Raw genomic sequence first — 26,320 nt, 5'->3', positions numbered from 1 at the left:
GTCTTGACTATATTTTATATTCATTTGGCAACTTCTTTGATAAATAAAAGTGTGAGTTTTCATGGAAAACTGTCCAAATTGTCTGGGTGACACCAAACTTTTGAACGGTAGTGTAGTTACTTGATGTCCACTCGTCTTCACAAGAGAAAGGTGACTGAACTTAAAGATCGTATTATGAAACAGCAGGACATATGTGTCACGGAAAAGGTAGAAATGTAACCTCCTATGTTCCACACCAGCGAATTCATAGTGACAAAGTCTATCACCTCACATGCACTTTTAATCATAGTGTATATGTTATATCACAATGCAAAGGAAAAGGCACTGGCTGTACACTTTTAACAAAAAGGTTCAAAATACACCAATAAACGGAGGTCTCATTGGCCTGTGACATATGTGTGTTAAGGACAGGATGTTATGTAACCCAAGCTATAGCAGAGAACATCTTTGACTGCTTGATATTTAAATGTGTCGACTAAGCGTACTGTTTATCCTAGTCCCTTCAGAGGTGCTGATAAGCTCCCATGTGTGTGTGTGTGTGTGTGTGTGTCTGTGTGTGTGTGTGTGTGTCTCACGTAAGCTGAATGACTGGCCCTGGAGTGCTCTTGGATACGGGCCAAGTGGAGTCACCATACAGGAAAAGTGGGAAGAAACTAAAGAAAGAAAAAAAATAATGAAAATAAAAACTAGAGAATCTGCTAACAGAAATAGAGAGGGAAAGGACTTCAAGGCTGACCGTGCAAAACAAGGGTACAGAAAATGTCCCTGTAAGTACAGTATAGGTCCGTCTGGTGTCTCCAGAGGTTTGTGTTCTTCCATGTGACCACCCCCAAAAATACAAAACCTGCTGTCCTCTTCAGCTGATGCCATGGCAACCTGGAGGTTTACGTAAGGAAGAGGACAGAGGGGGGGTCAGCATGGAATCGGATTAGAAATTTATATTTCCTATCAAAAGATTTGCATGGTAAACAAATGCATCGTAAACATATTCAGAAAACACAGAGCCTGTTTAAGGCTATATTAGATATTATTATCCCATATTAGACATTCTCTGGTAGGGCCTTTCATTAGAACAAGTGGCAAGTGTAACTTTGCACTTCTCTGGTTTAAAATACCTTTTTCTGCATGTAGTTGCATTTGCTGCCCCCATGTGGCAGTTTAGGGATATGACACTTGTCACATATCCTACTGCACAGTATGTTCTTTGAGCATGTAATTTGTGCACTTCCCCTTCAGCAAATGTATCTATGTCTGTCTGTCTGTCTGTCTGTCTGACTGTTCCAGACATGTGTTGTGTTTATGAATTGTTAAGGTAATAGTGACATCAATTGGTCAAAGACTGTGCTGCAGTCAACTTTTATTTGCGCAGTCTTTCAGACTTCTGGTTTGGCCTCCGGGGGGAGACCTACGATGCGAAAAGGCCCCAAATTAGGCCAATTAAATAACATAAAAACATTACTTTTGCTAACATATTGCACATGTATAATTTTAACGTGTGCCGCAGTTTCAGTTGATTCATAAGAGTAGTGTTTGGGGAAGATTGCTAATGTCTGCTACCTGAAAGAACGAACATGTACAGACACACGTATCTCTCCCATTTACACAGAAACATGAGTCAGACAGATGGAGAAAGAGAGCGAGAGAGATCATCATCATATTGGGCGGAGGTCTGCTGATGATCTCAATGAGAGCGAATAGCAGGGTTTAAACTCAACCAACCTTTTCTCATCAGCCTACGCGCTGTGGCCAACATTTATGGAAGCTCGAGCGCAAACTTGCTGTCCATTATTTTCTGTTGGCGTTTGTCATTGGATTTTTATTTATTTATAGTGAATTTTCTGTGATTGGTGGGTAAATAATTCATGAACGTTAGTTGTGGTTTGTCTGCCACTCCTTTTTTCACCTCAAATAAGCACCACCTCCAGTCCGTTTACTGTACGGTCAGCCCAAATTGTCCTGAGTTTCACGTCTCGAGTGATTATCGTTTTGAGTGATTATCGTGTTGACAAGGTAGGTGCTTTATTTTGAATGTTGTTAAGTTTTTTACCAACATTTTACTACGTTAAACGGTCAACAATCCGCTCTTAAATACCACTATCAATAGACACCATTTTTATATTAGGCTATATTGTTCAAAAACTTTAATTCAGTAAATTTACTTTTCTCCTCATCAGTTCTCGTCCTCAATGGCTGAAGCAATAGGCAATCGTGATGAAGAGGAGGAGGAGCTGAGAGAAATGCGGAACCAAAATCAAGCAACAGGTAAACTTTCAAATTAAGTCACAGGTAGGAAAGTGTAGATGTGTAAGAACTTGGAACGTCTATTGTCTCAAAGTATCGCGAGTGGTGTGTGTAAAGCCTACCCTTGGTAGCTTATGCCAGGAATCTTTATTTCCGTAGAATGTCGCCCGTTTTCAAAAGGTGAAGTCATTGTGTATGAGTGCTGTAGCCAAGGCTGTCAAGGTGTGTTTTCCAAAAGGACAACAGTTGTTGCTACGAAATATTTAAAGATTGTTGTTATTTAACCGTGAGTCAGCAATATGTCACTTAATATGGTATAAGCCGCTGGAGAAACTATGTGTTGGCCCTGCAACAAAGTGAGTCGAAAAAACGCCACAACCGATTTAAACTTAACCTAATTCTTTCAACCTCAGTAGGCTTCGTAGATATTGGAATGATCTGCTTTGACAAAATCTGTATTGAAGCAATACAATATGCCTCATATTGGTCACTAAACGAAGCTGACAAAATGTGTTGTGGCTGACCCAGCCTCACTGCATTACTCAGTGAATGTTGCCTTTATTCAGGAGGCCAGCCAGTCTCTCTCTGTATACATCATAGCGAAACAGTCAGTTTGATTTGAGTCAGCTTCTATGGTCTGTCAAAATCCAAAGTGTTTGAAATCCTGTCTCCCAGTGCCAGTATGGCTGTAACTACATGTTCATGCTGGCAGTTCTATTTATCCACCTCACACGGCAGTGATGTGTCATCCTAGTCTGGCAGACAGTGCAGCTATTGTGGCAGACAAATTGTTACTGACAGTTCCGACACCTCATAATTTAGCCACGGTGTTGTTGTTTTGTTTTGTTAAATGTCCAGTTAAAAAATGAAGTCCAGTCCAACAAGTTCATGTAATGTCACTCAACCATCATGCCTGTTTTGAAATAGATTGTCGTTATAATTGATCCTGTGTCACATTAAGTGGTTGAGAGCTACAAGCTAATCTTCCTTGTGAGGCATACACCGACCATGCCAGCCCAGCCAAACCATCCATGCCCCCCCCCCCTTCCCCTTCCATGCCTCGACAGTTGTCTCCTGGGTGGGGGTCTCGGCCTGCCCTCCAGGCAGGTGGCCTGCTTGTGGTGAGTGGGGGGAGCAGGCCCTTTTGGCTGTCCTCCATCTCTCTATGATGTCAAGGCATGTTTACCGCATTTCCATGATTGGCTGCACCCATACCAGGGTATTTTTAGAGCAGATCAGGTGACATCATGGTCATTGTATCTTTGTCTAGGGAACCACCTAAGTCTGTCAGGGTGTGCGTTTTCTGTGATGACTGTGTATTTTGTCAAGTTCCATTCATCAAAGCAAGATATTAGAAGAGTTTATTTGCCCAGAAATTCTTTAAATTACTAATTTCTGAGACCACATCAATAACTATGACTCATGTTCACCATCATAATTTGATGAAAGTCTAGCATGCTATCCACAATTAACATAATTCTGTCACAAATGGTTTTCAGTGTGAAAGTTAAACTTTCCTTGTTGGTAATGTGTTCTGCTGGTGGATGAAGACCATATCCTCTGGACTATGGCATTTTACTTACTACCACAACCCATGTAACTCCATACCTTTTCAAACAAACAGATGTCTAGAGAGAATCCCAAACATCTGAATGATTTCGAACAATCCTCCAGTCGTCTTCATGGCGACGGTTCGTAAACTCTGTTATGAGCCTCCCTTACCCAGCCAGGAGTACAGCTGCTCCACTCACCTGTCAAACAGCCCTGGAAACGACCCAGGTCCTCCATTTCTCCCCACCTCTAAAGGTGTCAACCTTGAGATATGAGGTGAGGCTCACACCACCGTAGGGGTGTCCGGTGTGGGAATTAGGATGTGCACCCAGAGCTACAAGTATGATAAGAGTTTCGGAGGAAGCTGAGAATCAGGGTTAGGACAATACACATTGAAATGTGAGTGTCCTTACATGCCCGTGTCTGCTTGCCTCGTACCTGAGTCCGTTTGCAGGCTTGAGACGGGCTTTGACTTCACAGCTGTGTGTGTTGCTTCACCATGCCCACAGCTTCTGTGGGGAATCAGCCTGCCGACGACCTCTGCAGTTTGAAGTTTCTGCTTGCACAGCGTGAGAAAGCCTTTTTTTTCCTTCTTCTTCCCCCAACCCCCCCCCCCCCACACACACACACACACACACACCACCACTTGTTCCTTGTAGAGGGTCTTCTCTTGTGTCTGAGTGACGTTAGCATTTGGGCTTGTAAGAGTGGTATGTGTTGAAAGGGCTTCCCCTTTCTCCATGTTTTATAGCAAAATTATTAGCAAAGTAAGAACTATGTGAAATGTCCACAATGTTTTGTCTTGTGAACTCAGTCAGAATACGTTATAGCAGATTTGATAAGTGAACCTGATGTAAATTGTTTATTTAACAAAGAGTTATGAGGTTTCCATCTAAGAAGCGTTATGAAAGAAGTGTATTTGGTGGGTACTGTCTTGAAAACTTCCATTGTAATCCATCCCTCCGTTCTCCCTAGTGAGGAGTTGTGTCTTTGTAAATGACCTCATGACATAATGGCTATTAGCAGGTCCTTCCTGGCCAGCAAACCCTCTTGAGAAGCAGTCAGTGATCTGGCTGTTTCTGTCTCCGTCTCTGCATTGAAAGTGGGTCAGGTCACCCTGAGTTAGCCAATAATAATAAATTCCAAGTATCCCTGGAAAACAGTTGGGCTATTTTGTTTCAGGAATTGTCAACAAAACTGGAAGATAGACTTCCATCATTGATTAAATCAACGATGACAAAATTGGAGAAACTGTTACTCTCTTTCACTTCATCTATGTCCTGGCAGAAACACGCCTAATTATTAAGGCGCTAAATAATGTTTGAAAAATAGGTGTGACGGAATCCTGAAAGTGAAAGGTCTCTTTCATCAAGGTTGAAATTCTTGCCAAGCAACTTCTATAAGGAAAAGAATGTTGTGGTGTTTGTCCATTGAGGCTTTCTAAACAACAGCTACAATGTGGTTCCTAGGATAAAAGTTGGATTTGATACAAGCATATCTAATTCGCACATACGTATTGTATTTGGGTCAGTGAATTGTTCATTCAAGCATATGCCACCCTACTGCAGTACCGATGCATGTTGCCTATCAAACGACAGATGAGTTAAAGAATAAAAGTATGTGTGTTTTTAGGGTGTGACAACACAACAATAGGAAGAGAAAAGGTGTGTCTACATAGGTGACAATAACCTTGCCAGCCCAAACACCAGTTCCAACAAGACCACCATAATTATGCTTTACACAGGAAACAGAGGCCTTGATCATATTCTGGAAAGTCAACATGGGCGTTGTAAACCAACCCCAACAGTTCCTTGTTGACAGTTTTTTTTTTTGCAATGGAATAGCAGGCTGGGAGTAGGTTTGGTGGAGTATTTCCAGAATGACCACATTCCATTGACTCAGATTGGCCGAGTCAACACACCAGTCGAGAGGTATCTAGAGTAAAGCCAGCCCTATCCACTGGACGCTGTATTCCTTTACACACACACACACACACTTATACACACACAACCTGGGGAACGATTGAGGAAATACTTACCATCTCTGGGATATTATCAAAATAATACATGAATGTTATCAGTTAAACAGGTAGGAGAGTCTATAATTAATATACGCTGTCTGGTTAGTGAAGCAATAATATTAACAGTGGGTTATAGATGTTACTTCAATAGTGTAGATAGACTATTTAATCAATGCTAATTATGCTTGGGGACATTAATATTAAAGTTATAATTTACATATTGTGACATCCAGTTGGCACTGGATCTACATTATGTAAACATAGTCTAAATGTTTCCTCATGCTGTCCTTAAGTTTGTTCCCCTCACACTTCTCTTAAAGTAAGGAAAAGTTAGTGAGTACAAGTGTATAACGTTTACCATGTTTTCATATAGGATAATTGGCCTATCATTTCCATACTATTCACACGAGGCAGAGGCATTAGTAATGTGAGAGGGATTATCCTACAGTGTAGTTGGTGTGAGGTCACGTGTTACAGTAACACAAAGCTTTAGTTTGTTCGTAAATGGCTGACGATGCAAATACACTCTCCCCTCACCTGTATGATGGTGTGTACTGCTATGGAACCAGTGTCCGTTGGGGTGTTTGGCTACATGTTTGTCCTGTGTGCAGAACTGTGAGATAGCCTTGCAAACTGTGAGAGCTAACTTTTACTCCCAGCACAAAAAAAACATCAATTAAAAAAAATTTAGAGTCTGGAAACCAGGTCACACTAGCTCAAAGTAAACTAGTAGTAATAGAACCAGTAGTGTATAGATAGCTCAGCTCAGAAAATGTCAGTGGACCTTCCATGTAATAGCTTATTATAGTTTGTGGACTGGTACTAGTCGTAGTGTAGGAATGTTAGATGTCATAATGTGGTTTTCCTCAGGAGTGGTGACACCTGTAAAGCTTGTTCTGACTGTCATTCTGGCTCATAACTTTAAGGCATCCACAATGGGATCTATTGAAAGAACGTGCAGAATTTGAGAATGGCTGAGTAACACTCTCGTTTGTCCATACTTCCTGATTCCTGATGTGGGCAAGGAGACTGCCTTAAGAAAAATCTGTTAATTTGAAAGAAATGTATGTGTTGTTTGCACATTGGAATAAAACACTTAATTATTGAGCCAGTTGGAAAAAGTTAAAGTTACTATTGAGAAACCAACTATCTGTACATACAGTATGCTGAGACTGAATCGTTATGGTTAAAATTGCTGTTTGTCTTTCATTGCAGATCGGTCTGAGAGAAATAAGCCAGAGCATTTCATTTCCAGGTATGTATAACCAAAGTATACAGTATATTTTCTTCATGTTCATTCAGGGTTTAAAGGTATTGTGTGCTGTACAAAATCACAACACAAAATGTCTCATTAAACACTCACAGAACCCAGATTTTGCTGGTAGGTCTCTGGTACTTCTCAGCAAACCTTGTGTTGAGGTTATGGTCCCAGATGCTCTGTCTCTCTCCTGTGTTGGAACGCTGTCCCTTTAAGAGGCAGATCTGCTGATTGGGAGCTTGTGAACAGCCAGACAATACACTGATCCATCCTCATTGACGGACTGGCGGACACTGGGCACGAAGGTCACAGCTTTTTGAATGGGCACAGTTGTTTATGCCGTGAGAGCCAAGTTGAGGTCTTCCCTCCCTGATTAAGTGAATAACACAGTGGGCTTGTTCTTCTTGTGTTACAGTTCTAAATCTGTAACCCAAAATGATTTCACACCACATTGTGAAATCATAAAATAGGTTGGTTAGAGAAAACAATATATTTGTTTTCTCTAACCCCTTCTTAAAGGACTTATTCAATTGTCCTAACCAGTCATGTAACTTCGCCCTAGTATGGTTCACCTTAGTCTTTTAAAGAAGGATACATTAAATGCTAGTCCTACAGCGTCTCTCTCATCTCCCCTCTCCTGACAGAGTTTAGCATCACTGGGGTCCCGCTGTCATGGGGATGGACTCCCATGACGACCGCAACAGAGCACAACCAGGAAGTCATAGCTGAGAAATACATAGTTTTTAAAATGCAACAATGGATTATTTGTACTGTAGATAGGCTGTATCTTCCGGAATTGGTTTTCCATTAAGGATGTGGATTTGTGCCAGAGAGGGAAGTTGCATGTAGGGCTAAAATACATTTTCATAATGGTTTCTGTCTTGGGCTGGAGATGAGGCCTTCTGTGTAACCCGAGGTAGGATCTAATGTAGCTTGTGCTTTTACCTTCTAGGACTCTGAATACATTGGTTAAAGTACATTGATAATGTGTGAAAATTAAAGTTGGTGAAAAAATTAGCTCAGAGGGTCAAAGTGTGCTTCTGCTAACGCTTGTGCTATTGAGAGAGATGATAAAAAAAGTGTTCATTAATGATCAGCTTTAGTCTTTTGAAACTGAAAATCTGTATCATGTTACAAACAGCCGTGCGCCTTTTTGTGTTCGTTACGTGGCCTTCGGGCTCATGCAAGGAGATCATGCTGTAGTGAGTGTTATACGAGGAGTTGGGAAACTCTTTGATGTGCTGGAAGATTCTACTTCACATCCAAGAAAAATGCCTCACCCATTCTGTTGTCTTTTTCAGTCAGGGACCCCTGTCCTCAATACGAGCTGCCATCAAAAAAAGTGAGTAGATTTTTTCTTTGTATTTTTACGTGTTTTTCTCCCTCAAAGTAGTTTCCATTTATGTTCATTAACGGAAAATATCTAAGATGAAAAACATAAGTTGTCTTTTCATCCCACAGCAAGAAGCGTCTCTCAGAGTGACCACGCAAGGGACAGGAGGTGGGGATAACTGTCAACGTCAGTTGTGTAGTTCAACGTAGGAGAATCCAAGGCACCTTTTGATTGAATACAGTCCTTTGCTTCATACATCTCCTGCAGATGTTTGAAATGAATCAGAAAGAGCTAGCGTGCTATACATATGTTTCTTATTTCAGATTTATATTTCATATATTTTTTCTTCACTGGAACTAAATGAACAAAGCATGTGTGACCTAGGTCGACATTCATTTCATATTATTTCATTGTACCCTAATGCTCCGTAACACAGATGTGTCATGATGAAAGTGAGTACCGTACCATGATCAATAAAATGTAAAAACACAATTAGGTCTTAATTCATTGTCGTCTTTTTTTCCGGGTTAGTAGTCGAGTGCATTGAGGAAGATTCCAATCACGAATAGGGTCTTGTGTTTCAGACGACCAGAGATCACCATCCTGTCTGCGGAGCCGCTGGCCAGTAACACCTGGTTCCCAGCGACCTCTGGGGCCTTCACTTCACCGCCACCCCCAACCCAGCCAGTCTGGACAGGGGCCATCCAAAACTCCACCCAGGTACAGCATGTTTCCCCTGAAGTGATTTCACAGACTGTCATTCAGGCCTTAAAAGGTGCATCAACTAATACACTGACATCAAAACCTCATTTGCATGTTGTGTGTTTGGAAATGTCCCAGCAACAAACCAACACGACAGTAATCTTTGCTTTGTTAACCCAGGTGTGTGTGAGTGACGTGTGTGTGTGCACCCCTCTCTCTTGTGTCTTAGCCCCCACCATCCTATGACCAGGTCATCAAAGAGAAGACCCAGGAGCACGTTGCCACGCCGATCGCAGCCCCACGCCAATCCACAACGATCTCCACTCAGACTGACCCTGTAGAGGAAGACGCCACTGTCACAGCTACACCAGAACAGACAGAGGCTTCACTGCCAATAAAGAAAAACTCTACAGGTCAAACTTGTTATAGCAGTGTTGATAGCAGAATTTACCTTCTGATTCTGATATGTTCACTAATTCTGAATACAGCAATACTCCAGAGTAGCAATTTATTTAAATTATTGTACATTCCATTTCTTGTTTCAGATTTGACACTGTATTGTTCTTTTACAAATCAAAATGTACTAGGCACTAGATGCTTAAACTTGTGTCTTCATTGATTCCAATACAGGTCAAAAGCCTCTAAAGCCACCAAGACCTTCACCTCCAAAGCCTTTGCGACGTGACTTGACCTGTGAAAATCAGGGTTGTGGCGACACCAAAGTGAACTCAACACAGACAGCATCCATTACCACTGGCAGCCAAAGCAAAACCGAGTCAGCTGTAGTTCCACCCAGTCTGCCAGACAGCTGTATAAACACACACACCCCATCTGTTTCTGTGTGTTTTGAAACCTCAAACAAACCCTCTGAACCTGTTTCGACCCAGGCAGACTCACCTGCCATCTCGTCCCAGCACCCTGCCCCTTCAGCAGAACCGGTACTTGCCAAACGACCCACTCCACTTCCTCGTTTGAAATCCCTCAAGCAACCAATCCCAGAAGAGGTCAAAGTTCAGACCCTGGTCAGACTCAGTGACAGCGATGATGGTACTCTAGTGACCCCCATTGCGAAAACAGACTGTTCCTCCAGTAAGTACCTGCAGGAGCTGTTGGACGTATTTTGTGCAGACGGCCTATGCGGTCAGAGCTGTGACACCAGTGACCAATCAGACGAGAGTGACCAGAGCGACATGAGTGCCCTCCACAGCCAACGGAACATCCAGGCCCGGATCCAAGCCTTCGAGAGCCAGGCCAGCACAGATGAAGGAATAGAAGGGAAAGCTGCCCAGGAATATCCTGAACCCCGACCCAGAAACGCTCACCTCAAAGCCGCCCCCCCAGTGGCCACCAAACCTGCCTTGGTCCCCAGAGCCTCCATCAAAACCCTCAGAGATGACACCCAGGGTACCACTAACAACCACCAGGGGGCAGTATCTTTATCCTTGGCCGCCAAACCTGCCCTCGCCCCTAGACCCTCCATCAAGTCTCCCTTTTTTGATTCAGTACCTTCTACCATACTTCAACCCACTGTCTTCACCCAAGCCCCCAGACCCCTACTTCCTAGAAAGCCTTCGGTAGACCTACCATATAAGGAGGAATCGGAAACCCCTCCCACCAAGATTGCAGTCTTGCCCCCCTCATTGCCCTCTGTGGCAGCCCGGGCCAAGGCCTTCTCCTCCCAAGAGGAAGTCCCGGCTCTGGTCCCCCTCACACCTTGGAAGGAACCACTAAACCTCAACAACCACAACTCAACCTTCCTGTCCATGGAGACCAACTCAGAGAATGATTATGTTGAAAGCCCCACAAGTAAGAAAAGCTAACTTTTAAGCTAATTTCACAAGCATTCAGGTGTTGGCATCATGCTGAAGTCAATAACTAGATCAAGAACATCTAAAAATCTATAGCCATTTATAGATAGATTTTTGCTGACTGAAAAACTGTATTTGTCTGCCAGGGTCTAATCTGTACTGCCTGTCTCTGTCCCCAGCCAACACCCCAGTCAAGCCAGTACGTAGCGCTGGCTCCTTCACCAGAGAGAGTATCACCAGACGACCTACCACCATCAGAGTGCCCAGTCTGACCGGCTCCGTTAAACGTGAGTGGACCTGACCCCTGGCTGTTCTGAACTTGATCCTTGCATTCTACTACCTAAGGGGTTTAGAGTACAGCTGCTGTATAGTTACTGTTACACCTCAGAGCAGCAGTCTGTCCGGATTGACGTGAACATTGTTGTGTTTTTCATCCCTCAGTTTTCGAGGAATCTCCGGACCTCCCTCCTCCTCTCCCTGTTCAGAAGCCAGTGGGCTCCCTCCCTACCCCTATCCCCAACAGGCCAAGCTTCACACCATCCCCCATCACATGCCTCCCCTCCCAGGTAAGACCTTCGCTTTGTCACTCATTCACTCACACTCAAAGACACACAGGGTGAGGGTATAGCTCAGTGGTTAGACCACTTGACTGCAGATCAAGATGCCCCCCAAATCACCCTCTGTACTGTATGTCATTTTGGATAAAAGCATCTGCTAAATACAATTTTTATATAATAACAATAATTGAAAAATGTAATTAAATACATAGGCCTACAAACAATTTGAGTGGACTCACTCATTCAGTGGGGTTGAAGTGAGAGCCAGTGTACTGTATTTGTTGTCATTCCTAGTCGAAAACAGGAAATGGAACAGTTTGACAGTTGTAACTTCCTCTTCTGAGAGGTATCCACTAATCCATTAAAGCCCTTTGCATTGGACCAACATATCATCATTTTCAATGCCTTCTTTCCTTGTCATTTATTTATATATTGTTTTGTTGTGACTCATCTCATTTAACATCTCTAAACCCAACAGAACAACACACAACCGGAAAAGAGAATTGAAAATGTAAATTGTACGTCATTCCTGAAAAATATTTTACCTGCGGCTGCTTGCCTTGATAAACCAGTCGTGTTTTAGCATTCATGCGTCAGTCATAGTGTCAGTGTAGACAATGCGTACTGTATAGTAAGCTGCTGGCAGTGACTAAGCTAAACGTATATCCAGGTTGAGATTGGTTTCCATTTATGCGTGGTTATTTAGGGGGGGTTTTTGGGGGTAGATGCAGGTGGTTTTATCCCAGGTAATATGGCCAGCCTATGGCCAGCCTTTTGAGAAGTTACAGTTACAAAGTTATTTGCTGTACGTAATGGAGTGTTATATTGTTTTTCGAATGACAGAATTCCTTCAGTTTTGATCAAGAGCCGTCTCTCCCCCCACGGTGAGTGATCTACTAAATGTAATGAATCCACTGAATCTGCAGCCATCGGTTTGTCTTCTCTGTGCTCAGTAGTGGCCAGACCCACTGTAAACGAGTAACCTACCATAAGCCCCAGATAACCTTTTTCAGTTAACCTCACAATTCCATCCAACTGTTCCAGACCCACTGGAGGTAAGGTCCCCCCTCCTCGCCCACCTCCTGCCAAAGCTGGCCCAGGACGGCCCCCTCCTCCCAGGCTAGACAAAACAGGCCGCGCCCCCTCCACCTATGGAGAACCAGGGGGAAGTCCTTCACCCAAGCAGCCCCAGATCCAGGCTCAGAATCCTGAAAGGAAGGGACCCATACTGCCCCCTAGACCCAAACCTGGTCACCGCCTCTATAATAAATACACGGTGAGTCTGGCTCTTAAAGACACACAGGTCCCTTTTACTAGGGTTAACTGTTGCTGGGTTGGGATGTGTGTGTTAATTGTCTCCTTACTGGTTGTTTTGGCTCTTCTCTTAGCTTGAGCTTCCTCATGGCATCACAAAGTTTGACCGCAGAGGAAAAAACCCAGATGAGTTATCATTCCGGGTAATTACTGTGGTATTGTGAATGAAAAGTTGTATTTATTCATTTGTGTAATGTTTTCCCCTTTTAACCAGTACGTGATGATGCCATACGCCCATACATATTTTTGTAAATTATTGCAGAACTGAGTAAAATGACATGGTTGGTTTTCCTCCTGCCAGAGGAATGAGGTGCTGCTGTTGCTGGAGCAGGTGGACCATAACACCTTCGAATGCCAGATAGGAGAACTCAGAGGACGCGTCCCGAAGTGTCACCTGCAGATCATTACTCCTCTCTCTCACTCTGTACCCACCAAGGCTACACCACAGGTAAGACGGCCAAGGTCTAGTCACACTGGAGACTTGGAAATTCACAGTGGCAATTCAGCAATGTTAACATTGTTTTATCCTTTTGTTTTTTTAGGAAGTGAGTCCAGTCCAAAGAAATAACCCTGGTATGCAGGTTCAGGCCCTCCATGACTTTACTCCAGGTAATGTTTCTTTCGCACAAACATTTTATAAAAAGTGTACACATGGCACATATTGTTAAAGTCAATGTTTTGCCAAATCTGAGCCAAGGTTACTGTAATTCTTGCTCTGGAAGTATCTGATTAATTTCCCTGGAGAGGTGCTTATCACTGAACTATCATGTTATGTGAAGAATTGAACAAAGAAAGAAAATACATTTTTTAGAAAATAAATAAATACATTGGGATCACTAGTTAATTAAACTGTGTGTGTATGTGTGTCCAGAGGGTCCATCGGAGCTGGGCCTGAGGGCAGGAGATGTGGTGACCTTGGTGGAGCAGGTGGACAGCGACTGGTACCGCGGCACCTGCAGAGGATCCTCTGGGTTCTTCCCCGTTAGCTATGCCAAAGTCCTGGTGAGGCTTCCACGCCACACATTCTGAGCTCTGAGAATTAGGGTTCCAAAGGAAATGATCCTCTTTTGTTGTTTAAATGTCTAAAGAACAGATTTGTAGATGAAGACCCATCGTGTTTTGTTAATGAGCTTGACGTTTTTGCCGCTACTTTTTCTCTTCAGTCAAATGCATCCACACCTACAGATGTCAGGAAGGCCAAGCCCCCAGCTGCTACAGTCAGGTATGGTGATCAGAGATGAGATGTGTGGAGGTTTTGTATTGAATCCTCGCAATCCAATAACCGTTATGCCAACATCACGCCAACCTCTCATTTCTGAAAGTTGATGAATCCCACTTGCAGCTTCAAAGCCACCGATCCCAATATGCCTTGTGTTCCTTACGCCGTTATTCCCCCCCTGCTTCCTCCACAGCGGCCCCAGATGTGTGGCGCGGTTTGACTTTGAGGGCGAGCACAATGACGAGCTGACATTCGCCGAGGGGGACGTGATCCGGCTGCTGGAGTACGTGGGTGAGGAGTGGGCGAGGGGACAGGTAGGAAGCTGCTCCGGAATCTTCCCCTTCGCCTATGTGGATGTCATCGAGGACCTGCCTCCAGCTACTCAGCAACAGTCCCAACCCTCCAAGATGGCTCTGCCCGGTACGTAGTTTTAAACTAGTTTTTGGGCCGTGGTTTAGAATGTTATAGTCTTGTCTGGCTTCAGTTTCTTGCTTTTTTCTTCCTCAAGAGACCAGTTAGGCTTGGCCAGAAAGTGTAGTCATTTCTTGACCTGCACCTTTTATGGTGAAACTTGTTTTTTTTTCTTCTCATCCTTGAGATGTCCTTCATACTTTTCTTTTTCTTGAATCTTCAAAATAATAATTCTGTAAAAAAATAAATAAAGGTTGAACAAATAATATTGTAAGAAAGGGAAAATAAATATCTCAAAGTTTCTGTCAAAAGACTTCTACCTATTATGGTGAAACCTTTTTTTCACATCCTTGAACTTTAACATTCTTTTCTTTTTCTTGAATCTCCTTTATCATTTTTTTTTAAAATTTACTTCCTGTACTTTGTCATTGCACTGCACTGATATTTCCCTCCTGTTCAATGGCTGCATCTGTTTATGTTTAATTAAAAGTTCTGTGTTGGTCTCTAACCTACAGCACCCTTTCTGTAATGTTAACAAAGCACAGTGTGTTATTCAGGCATTCCTGACTGCATTAATGCAATGAAAAGTACCATAGTGATCATTACACATCAGTTTTTTCCTTTTCAGTATGCAGTGTGTATAGGTCTCTATGGACACTTTGAATAACCTACCTAACCTTTTTTTCAGGCATGACTGCACCGGCCAAGACCCAAGAGGCTGCGAAACCAGTTCAGGTACAGCCCGTGGTGACATTGTGAATGCTCACTCATTCACTCTTAAAATGTGATCGATTGGTCTAGCCATCGATCAATTCAAATAAACATAGCCACACACGTTGATGGCCTTTGCAATGACATATGGTGTAACCTCAGCCATGTCTCTCTCCCGCTCAGTCGTTGTCCTCAGGATCACAGTGGGCTGTGGCTCTTTATGACTTTGCTGGGCAGACAGAGGAGGACCTGTCCTTCCAGCAGGGGGAGCGGATCCTGGTCCTGCAGCACATAGACGCAGACTGGAGCTCTGGAAGGCTCGGTGGCCGTGAGGGGGTCTTCCCCAGGGCCTACGTGGAGACTAGCAGCTCAGGTTAGGGACGGCCAGGGTTCAGGCTACATGGGCACTGACATGCACTCGGGATGTTATGATTTCTAGACTTGCAGAGATGGGAAGTAACTGTACTTAAATAGATTTTTCTGGTATCAGAAAAACACATCTGTACTTTCTACTTCTTAAATGTTCACGACAGGCTTGTTACTTTAGTTTTAATCTGTATTTGGTGGCATGATCTTTCTTTCCTCTCCTTTCAGTGTAAAAAAAAAAAGAAAAAGTTTCAAAAGGTTTATAAAAAAATTTCAAAAAAGTTTATAAAAACAAAATTGGAAAGTGTAGTCAGTACTTCAATTTTTACCAGTCTTTTTAAACATGAGTATCTGTACTCCTACTTGAATGAAGGATGGGTGTACTTTTGCTTACAGCAGATCCAAGCTGTTTTGAGTGAGGTAATGTTAGGGCGCCCTCATGTGGTACAATAAGTGTATTTATTGCAAGCAGTTTGAGAGTACCTTACATTACTGGAATCTTTACTGTTCTCTACTGTATCAATCTTAACCATAAACTGGAAAAAACTGATCAAATCTTCCTCTTCCAACAGACCTTTCTCAAGAGATGGGCAGACAACCCAGTGGTTCAGGGAGAGCCAAGGCACTGTTTGACTTTCAGTCCAACTGTGAGGAAGAGCTCTCCATACAGGTAAAAGACACAAAGTATTGTATTTTAGCATCAAATGCTAACAGGGCTTCAATCTAATTGCCTTATTTCTCATGAAACACATACCTGTCTTGAGTGAGCCCATTCAGATTTTAGAAAGAACACAAGTGGAAAAATGACAACTTATCGTACTACGGCACCAATACCATTGTCCTTGAAATACACACAGCAACAGTCCACATTTCAGTCATCATACCATCTTTGCTTTTAGGTGGGGGACATCATAGCCAACCTGGAGTCAATGAATGACGAGTGGTTCCTGGGAGATCTAAGAGGGAAACGGGCCTTAGTTCCTAAAAACTATGTAGAGGTGTTAGTGGAGCCATGAGGCTGACTCAGAACTCTGCAGTGGTACCGCAGACTATCATTTTGTGCCTTGAGGGGCATACAGACCAGAAGAATGGATTTGTAACAATTGAAATAGGAGACTTTGGCATTACTGACATCCCTATTCCACTGGACATCAACCCCCCACCCATTTGTTTTTTTATATGTTTATATTTACATGTACAATTAAAATGATTAAATTAAATTCATCTGATGGTGTTGCAAGTCATTGTTCTCTGAATGCACATTTAAATATAAAAATTAATGCTCAACTTGAACAGCAAAGAGGACCTAATATGCCTGTTTTCTTTTTTCTACTTAGTCATATAGTATTGTGTATTCTGGATTTTAATCTCCATCTACCTTGTCAAAGGCCTCAACTCACAACACAAGCCTGCAAGCCTTGCACATCCCATGTGAATACCTCTAGAGGTAATACATTAAGATAACTTTTGTTGCTACCCAAACTACTTATTTATATTCTGCATTTAAAATACTTAAATAAAAACTACAGTTTCCAGTCATTTACATTTTTTATTAAATTTGTCAGAGGGTGTTCTAGACGGTCTCCTGGATGGGGGGCTCGTAGCCGTCGGCTCTCTCCACCTTGGCTCCGGTGTCGTCCCCGGTGGGCTTGGCCGCGGTGGTGCCGCCACCGCCCTCACCATGGAGCTCCATCAGCTTGCCCACTGTCAACAGACCAAACAGTTACACCAATGCAGCATCTGGTTCACAAAACTTAAGACCATTTACTTTATTTTAAAAGGAGCATTGAACTTGCAAATACTCAGTTATAACTGTGTCAATGGCCAAGATATCAAAAGGAGTTGTCGATCTTTCAACATTATGTTACTTACACTCAAACTTGGGCTTTTTCAGCATTTTGACCTTCCTTACGAACACGTCGTGCAAGGGGTAGATGGACTGGCAAGCCTTCTCAATGTCCTTACCAACGCTGTCAGGTATACTGGGAGACAGAAAATAATGTTAAATTAGACACACACACACACCCTCTGCATCATTATTAGTTTGTATGGGTTTCCAGAGAATGCTTCTGGCCTTACAGCTTGTTGACAACTTCCTTGAGGTCGTTGGTCTGCACCTCGCGGGTCATGATCTCCATCATCTTCTTGCGGATCTGACGCACCTGCTGGTGCTGGGCGTACGAGGTCTTCCTGATCTGATTGGTGCGCTTCTTGGTGAAGCCGACACAGAACAGACGCAGCAGGTAACCGTCTGTGGTCTTCACGTCCACGTGGGCCTCGATCATGGTCTGGCGGGGGAGACGGAGAAAGTCGCGGTTAGTTTAACTCAGCAGAGCGGCATGCTTGGAACCTGCATGTAGGTCAGAACCACTTAAGGTGTTTGAGGTTAGTCAGCAAATCTGTAACATGTCAAAAACATGGCCTTCTGAAGACACAGCGTTTCTCCATAGTCCTCTAGGGTCATACCTGCCACTTCTTGACCATGGAGCACATCTTGTCACGAGTTAGGTCCATGCCGTGGAAGTTGCACAGGCAGTTCTTGCCCTGCACGTCCTCGGTTATGAGCTTGAACTTGCGGAAGGCCACCTCGTCATTCTGCAGGTCAGCGAGGCTCACCTCGAACACACGGCCCTTCAGACCATCAGAGGCGATTCCTGAGGGGGGTCGACAACAAGCATGGTGACCGACCGAGTCGTAGAACCCCGGTAGAGGGGGGTACTGGGGCCCCACAAGAGAACATCAGCTGAACCTTTATCTGGTAATCAGGTGTCCTCATGTGGGACCGAAACTCTCATCATTCATTCCATTATGGTTAGCTATCCTTTCATCCATCATGTATGAGTCATTCAATTCACATTTGACTTAAGTCCATAGAATTGACAACTGCATAGTCCCAATGTTAACAACCACATGCATCTGATGGGAAGCATTGGACTTACTGGTTCCCTGAGTCCTGGTGACCAAGGTCTTGCCAAGATTGCGGATGTTGAACATGGCTGGTGCCTTGACATCATACCAATCCTTCTTGGAGAAAGGGTCCACGCTAAAAGGAAGTGGATCTTTAGAATCAAGAGTACTGTATTGATTGCCCGACACCTTAGCTATATATGGCATTGGTCTGCAGTCACATGGCTGCACGGGTTTGCGTAGAAAAAAAAGCAATAGCATTAAAAACTGTTTACATCATTAATTTATTGTCAACGATCCAACTACTGGTAGGAATCAGGTACGTAAACGTCAAGTACAATGCGTTGATTCAGCATGGAGTAAAGGCCACACTCAAGACTGGTTCCCTTAGCAGCACCGAACGTGACAAATGCACTGGTTGACGGACAAGCTTGCTCAGATCCTAGGTGTACAGTTTTGTTAACCTCAAATAACAGTGCCAATGTTACGTTCCCTGATACTAACGTGGATTGCCAAAACTGCCATTTTGTTAGCTACACGACCCATAACTGGCTAGCCAGTCAGTGGTAAAGAGCCGGGTTACCCCATTGCACTTCAACATTTTATAAGATTCACGAATTCACAAACTTCCATCGTCATGACGGACGACCTTTAACATGGAAGATTTACACTCAGTTATAGCTTGTTTGCGTAATGAAACGTGTGACATCTACGCTATGCTACGCGCGGTGAGCTCAGGAGCCTAGCACTGAGCTCAGAACATCCAGTTAAAATCTCAATCATCCCTCACATTTCTAAACCCTATTTCACTCAACTGCATTAATATGAGTGTAATGTAGTATCTGATACATTTATTATAATACTTACATCTTCTTTTTGGCACCTTTCTTGCCGCCTTTGGTCAGCCTCTTATTCTTGCCGACTGCCATGTTGGCTACAGGGAGTAAAAGAGGAGGAAGTACGAATTACCGCGAGAAATAAAGAGACTGAAATTCACCATTCTCGCGTGTCGCGAGGTCTTCCTTGATCACAAAGGATATTTTGTCGCCATCTACTGATTGAAAAATTAACTAGGCGGCCTATCTATGCTTTGAAACTTGTTTTATCGTTAACCATGCTGGCTTGCTGTTGAGTTGCATAAGAAAATGCAATCACAATTCTTTATTACAAAAGTTGATCATATGATACAAATTAAGCCGTGTTCACACTTGACTTCTTTAGTTGAACTGCCAACTATTTATATGACAAACAAAGCACCAAATGTAGGCTAATATTTAGTACTATTATGCCATATTGGCCTCAATTAGATTGATAGTGTGTTTACTCAAAACATCCAAGATGGTTAATTGCCTACTTGCATCTTTACGGTACAAACCTGTCATCCAAACTGGTAGCAGTAATTCCATGCAGGTGTTTATGGTCTCTACCTTACATTTGGCCTGTTTTACAAGGTTACAAAGACAAAGAGACGTAGGATGTGACCATTGAAGCTGTAGGCTACATATCCTGCTGCATATGATTGTTTGAAGTTACTGTCAATGATTGTTTGAGGTTACTCTCAACTTTAAATTGAGACTTAAACACCAAGAAAAGGGTAACCAGAAACAACACTTTTAATTTAATTTCTTCAGATGGATTCTTCTTCATTAAAAGGCGATATAAAACTCCTCAAAGGCCATTTTAAAAATGAGAAAATGTAGTGAAACACTATCTTTTACCCAGAAAAATGTACCTTCAACTTTTACTTTCTGTCCTAAAATGGCCATATTTGTCTTTTTCCTAGACACATTTATATACACTGCCAAACAGTTTACTCTTAAATATGTTTTCCCCTCAACATATAATCTAATTGAACATGTTGTTCTAAATAAATGCAGAATTGCAAAATTTCTCAATTGCCCCTGGGGCCTATATACGTTTTCTAGACGTAGACTGAAGCTGGAAAAGGCAATGTACTTCTCAGAGAGGCATCATCATAGGGATGAATCTAGTCTCAGGAGTCTTGTAAATCCCTTGTGTCAGCGTAACATAACTCACTTCACTCAGCTTAAACTCTCTGATCAAATATGGCCTGTGGAGAAAGGGGGGGGGGGGGACACAGGCCCCATTTGAGTTTGTTTATCTTGTTCCACTTATCTTTTTAAATAACAAACCAACATCCTATGAACTAATTTCCCTTAGGTGATGAGCGCATAGAATGTGATGACCATCATATTAAGGAATTCCTTTTGATAGAGGGCAAAATAACAAAATGGAGTCAACAGCTCTAAAAAATATAAATGGCAGTTAAGTTTGCTGTTTCATTACCTGTAGGCCATGACAAGTCACATCATTATTCTACAATGTACTTTCATTTTGTTTCAATGAGGTTCCATTCTTGAACTAATGGGCAGAAATCTGTTTTGAACCATAGTTTTCCTCAAGCAACTAATCCCTTTAGTAACAGGCCATTGGTACAGAAACAAGCCATGACTTTTCTCTGCTGGTGCCTGTGGGGCTGTGTGCCTTGACTCCCAGACTCCTCTGGGATGGCTTGTGAGGTCAACAGAAAAGTGATGCTCACTCACTGACTCCCCCTTGGCAACAGCATTTGGAGCCATTCTGCTGTGTCACTAAGGAGTCACCAACTATCAGAGCCCACCAAGACACGACAAGAGACAAGAGGTTTTGAACACAAACAACGTTGCCTGATGGTCTTGTGCTTCTCAGTTCTTCCTTATTTCTGTGAATGGATTGATGCCTACGAATAGGCTATCAAAGATAATATTAGTTTCACAAACATTACGGGTCACTAAGCACTGACTTGAAGATCTAGGCAAAGCATCATATTAGCCTAGTTTTTCGGTGGCCTCAGTATCAAAGGACGATGGACAGTTTACAATTTAAATCTACATTTATTTTACACCATATTTTATACACATTTAGCCTACAGCATACATTTTGTATAACATCAACTGGCACTCGTGAATGAATATAGAAACCAACCTACATTTTCTAAGATGTATATGCCTCTATTGATCCACTTGAGAGACAGCAACTCTCTGGAACATAAGAACACATTTCTGGTTTGTATGTCAATATTTGCAACGACCAACTAGCTTATGATCTCAGCGAAACATTTCCACCAAATTCAGAAGCGATATCCACCTGAAATACACCTGAGTAAACCCGGCGAATGTATGGGTTTGTACTGCGCATGCTCCACCCGCTCGAGGGATAATACAGTACTGTCATGGCGCGGACGAGCTGTAGCAGGGGGTAAATCAGGAAGAGAATGCGCTATAAGTGGGTTAACACTGAATTTTAGTTCATTATTGGTGTTTCGGTGGAAACGCCGAGTGGACTGCTGTCCTTTGAGGAAAACCAGCGGAGCTGTTCTTGGACTTGACCCTCGTTTTGGAGTTTTGCTCATGACAGTGAGCTACCTGTCAAGCCATTGACAATAGTTCCATTACCGTAGCCTTTACCGAAGAAATGAAAGTCGCAGTTCCCTCGCTTACATTTTGACTGAACGGGAGAAGGGCAAGACCTAAGCGACCTGGCTTTACAACGGATATTATCAAGCTAGTCCGTACCATTTTGGCTTGGGCTTTTTTTTGCTGCATTATTCCTTTCGTCCCCTATCAAGTTTCCGACAGAGGAGAGCCTACTTCTACTTGGAAACGCAGTGACAACTCCAATGTCGCGGTGTCATCGACTGGATAGTCTGCTCTCGTCCGTGTGTGCCTATTTCGATATAATACTCATCTTTTGTTGAGTTTAAGGCGTTTTTGGAAAACTGTTTGTATGGGGAGGGAAATATATTACCTGTTTAACCCCATACTGTCTACGTAACTGACCAGGGAATATATTCTAGCGACTCTTGCACCACTGCCTTTGAGGGTGAACAGGTGCCTTACCTGTGAACGCCACCTGTCCTGTCTTTCATTTAGATATGGCTAGCAAAGTGACATCGGGTGCTGGTCGGCAAGGAAATGGGGGCCAGGACGAAAAAGGACAATCTATGGCGCTTAACCCCGGGATTCCTATCAGGGGAATAAGGATGAAATTCGCCGTGCTTGCTGGCTTGGTAGAAGTTGGGGAAGTTTCGAACCGTGACATAGTGGAGACCGTCTTCAACCTGGTAAGCTGATTACAGACTCAGAATAGGCCATGGCAAGTATGCAAATGATCATGTTACGTTTGTGCCAACCAACCTGGATTTGTGAGTGAGATGTTAACATGCACACAGAGGCCAATAGAATGGGCTATACTATGTATTATACAATTTGTGTCAGGTTAGCAACATGAGTCCTAGGACAAACGTTTGCAAAGACGCAATGGCGTGTAAAATATGTTGTTGGTTGTTTCTTGAAGGCCTTATTTAGCCTATGTATGACAAATTAGCAGACCGAGTGGCAAATTGCTTTACCTAACCAGTACAAAAAATAAAAATAAACGTTTTTGTTGTGGTCGAATATATTGCACAACTAGTCTAGATCTTCTTAGATAAATATGCTTTAGGCTACACTAAAAAAAGAGAATTTACTTATTAACTGACTTTAATGACGACAAAGCTATATTTAATGGTAATATGCTACAAAATATGTAGCCTACACAAATTATCTTGTAATTCCAAACATCTTAAAATACCTGGATCAGCAATAGCTTACTGACTGAAGTGCTTTTCAGCGAAAATGGTGGCCAAATGCAATACATGTTTTTTGTTGTAAATCTTTTAGCAACTTTTTGACAAGGTCTTTGGTGAAGCTCTGTCTGTCTATTTGATTGTCTGCTGGCTGGTTGGAAGGACATTGAGTTGCAGGCCACTGAATGAATGAAATCTAACAAGGAAGTAAGTGGATAGTACGCTCACCTGAAGTGAGCCCAGCTAGTGGAATGAGAAGGTAAGGGAATGAAAGGGGAGAGGACAAACCTGCAAAACTGCTTTGTCACTGTGGTAACATAATGAAGTCTGACATCAGACAAAAAGGGAGAGAGAGTGGTCGTCAGATACCCAGAAAAGGACATGCCCCCCCATGTCTCTTCAGGGTTGGCTCTCCAACATCTTGTGAGAGTTTACATTTACATTTAGTCATTTAGCAGACGCTCTTATCCAGAGCGACTTACAGTAAGTACAGGGACATTCCCCCGGGACAAGTAGGGTGAAGTGCCTTGCCCAAGGACACAACGTCATTTTGCACAGCCGGGAATCGAACTGGCAACCTTCAGATTTCTTAACCGCTCAGCCACCTGACTCCACTTGCGAGTGTGTGTGTGTGTGTGTGTGTGGGGGGGGGGGGGGTGGTTAGTCAGGGGTCAACTGACCATGCAGCTACCTCGCTCAAAGGCAACAGGCCCCAATCACTTCTTGCCAAAGCGCCGCTAGAAAACTGCAAAAGAGGTTGACATAACAAGGCCCTAGCATTTAAATTGCCGTCTCAAATGTCAAGCCAAAGATAGGAACTTGAGCATGAGCATTTGTGACATACGAAGGATTCACCCCCCTTGTCTCTGGTTCAGTGATATCAGTGTGCTGTCACTCACTGCAAAAGGTAGCATTTTTCGGATCATTTGAGCTCAAAATGATCCTGCAGCATGTTCATTATGTGAAAGTGATTCATTATGACGTCTGACTAAGCAAATGCCAGTCGAGTCTTATTGTGGCGGCGTTACACAGAAATTAACATGAGACGATGAAGGCTGAAGTGTTTTGGAGAGCTGAGTGTTTCCGTGTCCCTGGGAGCTCAGTACATCTGAGTGTGCTCGTCCCTCTGTCACCGAGGTCTGATTGGTGTGGCCAATGTCATCTGAGTTTTTTTTTTTGCGATTACACTTTGCATTTAATAGTCTGTGTTTCCACCAAGTCTCACTCTCTCCCTCTATACTCTCACTCTCTCTCTATATATTCTCTCTCTCTATACCCTCTTTTTTTCTCCTCTCTTTCTCTCACTGTTTCTCATCTCTTTCTCACTCCAGTTGGGTAGTAATCTGATTCATCACCTGCATCTGAGCCTCCTCTCCAGAAGTAGCTCATTTGCAGTCTACTCAGCTGACGACTTGTGTGCACACACACACACACACACACACACGGTTTGATTGTGTGGACAAAAAGATGCTTTTTCAACCAGTGTCTTTCAAATGAATATCAGGTCATGGAACACTGGTTGGGTGAGCATGTAGTAAGCTTGGCTAGTATTCAATGGTGTGAATAATATAGCCTAGTACAGTTGATAATCATGCAAAGTGTCTGCTTTGGGATAGAGGTTTGTGAAGCTGGATTATAGACAAAGGCTTTGTCGCATTGTCTTAGTGTGTGGTGCATTATCTCTGACCAGGGTAGCATGTCATGTTTTTTAGGAACATGTTGTAGGAGATATTGTAGCAATCATTGTTGCTCTAACGGTTTCAGCCGAACCCAAAGGGCCACATCCCGTTGAAGTTGCCAGTGAAAGACTCCAGTGAGTGGCAGTTCCCAGCTCTGTAAACCATTGACTTGTGTGTAGCTTGTGTGATGGGTTTACGCAGCAAAAGCGACACCAGAGAAGGGGGGATTTAGACGTTTGGAATGTAACCTGGGTTTTTTACCCAGAGACAAGGTCGACGGCTGTCTGGACCAGGCCTTGTAGTCGGCGGTTACTGTGGCAACCGTGCGAACAGGTGAACGAGTTTGCCAGAGGGTCGTCCTCCCTCAGAGGGAGTGAAGTTGACACCGTCCATTTGGTGTACAAGTCTCTTTTCTGTGCTAAGAATTAGTTTGGGTGATTTTGTATTAATTTAACATGCAGTAACATTGTACTTCAGTACATAATTCAAGCTTTCTTACTTTAGTCCCTCAAGTTTTCCCCTCGTGTTCCTCAGGCAGGCCTCATAAATTTTTCACACCATACTCCTCGTCTAAAGTTTCCCCTAAAAAGCATGCGGATAGGTGGACAGGGAGGACAGACAGGTGGACAGACAGACGGGTGGACAGACAGACGGGTGGACAGACAGACGGGTGGACAGACAGACGGGTGGACAGACAGACGGGAGGACAGACAGACGGGAGGATAGACAGACGGGAGGACAGACAGACGGGAGGACAGACAGACGGGTGGACAGACAGACGGGTGGACAGACAGACGGGTGGACAGACAGACGGGTGGACAGACAGACGGGTGGACAGACAGACGGGTGGACAGACAGACGGGAGGACAGACAGACGGGAGGACAGACAGACGGGAGGACAGACAGACGGGAGGACAGACAGACGGGAGGACAGACAGACGGGAGGACAGACAGACGGGAGGACAGACAGACGGGAGGACAGACAGACGGGAGGTCAGACAGACAGATCAGACAGACAGGTGGACTTGGCAGACAGGTGAAGGGAATCCACACAACAGTGTCCCACACTTGCTTCTCTAAATTCCAGGGTCTCCAAAAGCCTCGTAGAAGAACAATTCACCTTTCTTTCCTGCTTGTCTGCCTCCTTTTCCCCCTATTGTCATGGGGGATCAAACAGCGTTCTGGTTGGCTTCACGCCACCTGCTTTGTTGCCGAGAGTCCTCCTTCGAAGTGACTTGAGTGGATGGAGAGTCTCTGTTCCACTTTGAATGGCACACACAAACAAGCAGATGCACATTCATACACACACACAAATGGGCACAATACACAAGATCAAAGATGCAGAGATGCTTGTGAGTGCATACACACAGAATTAAGAACACACTCACTCTCTCTCTTTCACACACACATACACTCAGATATGTACAGTAGAGATCTTTCTTTTCCATCATCCACAGCTTGAACTGAGGGCTAGGGCCACGACTCTCTCCAGACACCATCGGCTCCTCTCTTACGGTAACAAAGGAGCCTTTAATCTGACACATGAATGAAATCCTATTTTACTCTCTCTGCTATTATCTGTTACACATCAGCCCTTTTCTAATCTACCTCTCGTC

General features: G+C 43.4%; 3 protein-coding genes and 1 non-coding gene across 6 annotated transcripts in view; 2 read left to right on the top strand and 2 right to left on the bottom strand.

Annotated features, from left to right (window-relative positions):
* Positions 1–1,748: 1,748 nt before the first annotated feature.
* On the top strand, positions 1,749–16,791 carry sh3d19 (SH3 domain containing 19). Of its 3 annotated transcripts, XM_067249929.1 has the most exons (22): positions 1,754–2,010; positions 2,175–2,262; positions 7,028–7,067; positions 8,372–8,412; positions 8,532–8,571; positions 8,988–9,123; positions 9,335–9,518; positions 9,736–10,911; positions 11,093–11,200; positions 11,355–11,479; positions 12,314–12,354; positions 12,515–12,746; positions 12,859–12,927; positions 13,086–13,232; positions 13,327–13,393; positions 13,656–13,786; positions 13,948–14,006; positions 14,197–14,423; positions 15,103–15,149; positions 15,309–15,498; positions 16,064–16,161; positions 16,391–16,791. In XM_067249929.1, the coding sequence occupies exons 2-22, from the start codon at positions 2,187–2,189 to the stop codon at positions 16,505–16,507; spliced, it is 3,351 nt and encodes a 1,116-aa protein (XP_067106030.1). In that variant the 5' UTR covers positions 1,754–2,010; positions 2,175–2,186; the 3' UTR covers positions 16,508–16,791. The 3 variants fall into 3 exon arrangements, with proteins under 3 accessions (XP_067106032.1, XP_067106030.1, XP_067106031.1); XM_067249931.1 differs by lacking the exon at positions 15,309–15,498 and having other exon boundaries at positions 1,749–2,010; XM_067249930.1 differs by lacking the exons at positions 1,754–2,010; positions 2,175–2,262 and adding an exon at positions 4,279–4,361.
* Positions 16,792–17,020: 229 nt separating this feature from the next.
* On the bottom strand, positions 17,021–19,364 carry rps3a (ribosomal protein S3A). The gene is made up of 6 exons (XM_067249932.1): positions 19,266–19,364; positions 18,431–18,534; positions 17,958–18,145; positions 17,571–17,779; positions 17,364–17,473; positions 17,021–17,195 (listed from the first exon to the last, which is right to left on the bottom strand). The coding sequence occupies exons 1-6, from the start codon at positions 19,325–19,327 to the stop codon at positions 17,065–17,067; spliced, it is 804 nt and encodes a 267-aa protein (XP_067106033.1). The 5' UTR covers positions 19,328–19,364; the 3' UTR covers positions 17,021–17,064.
* On the bottom strand, positions 18,227–18,294 carry LOC136957066 (small nucleolar RNA SNORD73). Its single transcript, XR_010878269.1, has one exon. It is a non-coding gene; the product is annotated as a small nucleolar RNA SNORD73 (small nucleolar RNA).
* Positions 19,365–21,650: 2,286 nt separating the features above from the next.
* The window catches only part of lrba (LPS-responsive vesicle trafficking, beach and anchor containing), a 178,324-nt gene continuing 173,654 nt past the window's right edge, over positions 21,651–26,320 (top strand). The window contains exon 1 of the mRNA XM_067249692.1: positions 21,651–22,521. Coding sequence (XP_067105793.1) covers positions 22,333–22,521 — 189 coding nt within the window. The 5' untranslated portion in view covers positions 21,651–22,332. The remainder of the gene's footprint in view (positions 22,522–26,320) is intronic.

This window comes from Osmerus mordax, chromosome 14, assembly GCF_038355195.1.
Source record: "Osmerus mordax isolate fOsmMor3 chromosome 14, fOsmMor3.pri, whole genome shotgun sequence".
Taxonomy (NCBI): Eukaryota; Metazoa; Chordata; class Actinopteri; order Osmeriformes; family Osmeridae; genus Osmerus; species Osmerus mordax.
This window is presented reverse-complemented; position numbering and strand designations above follow the sequence as displayed.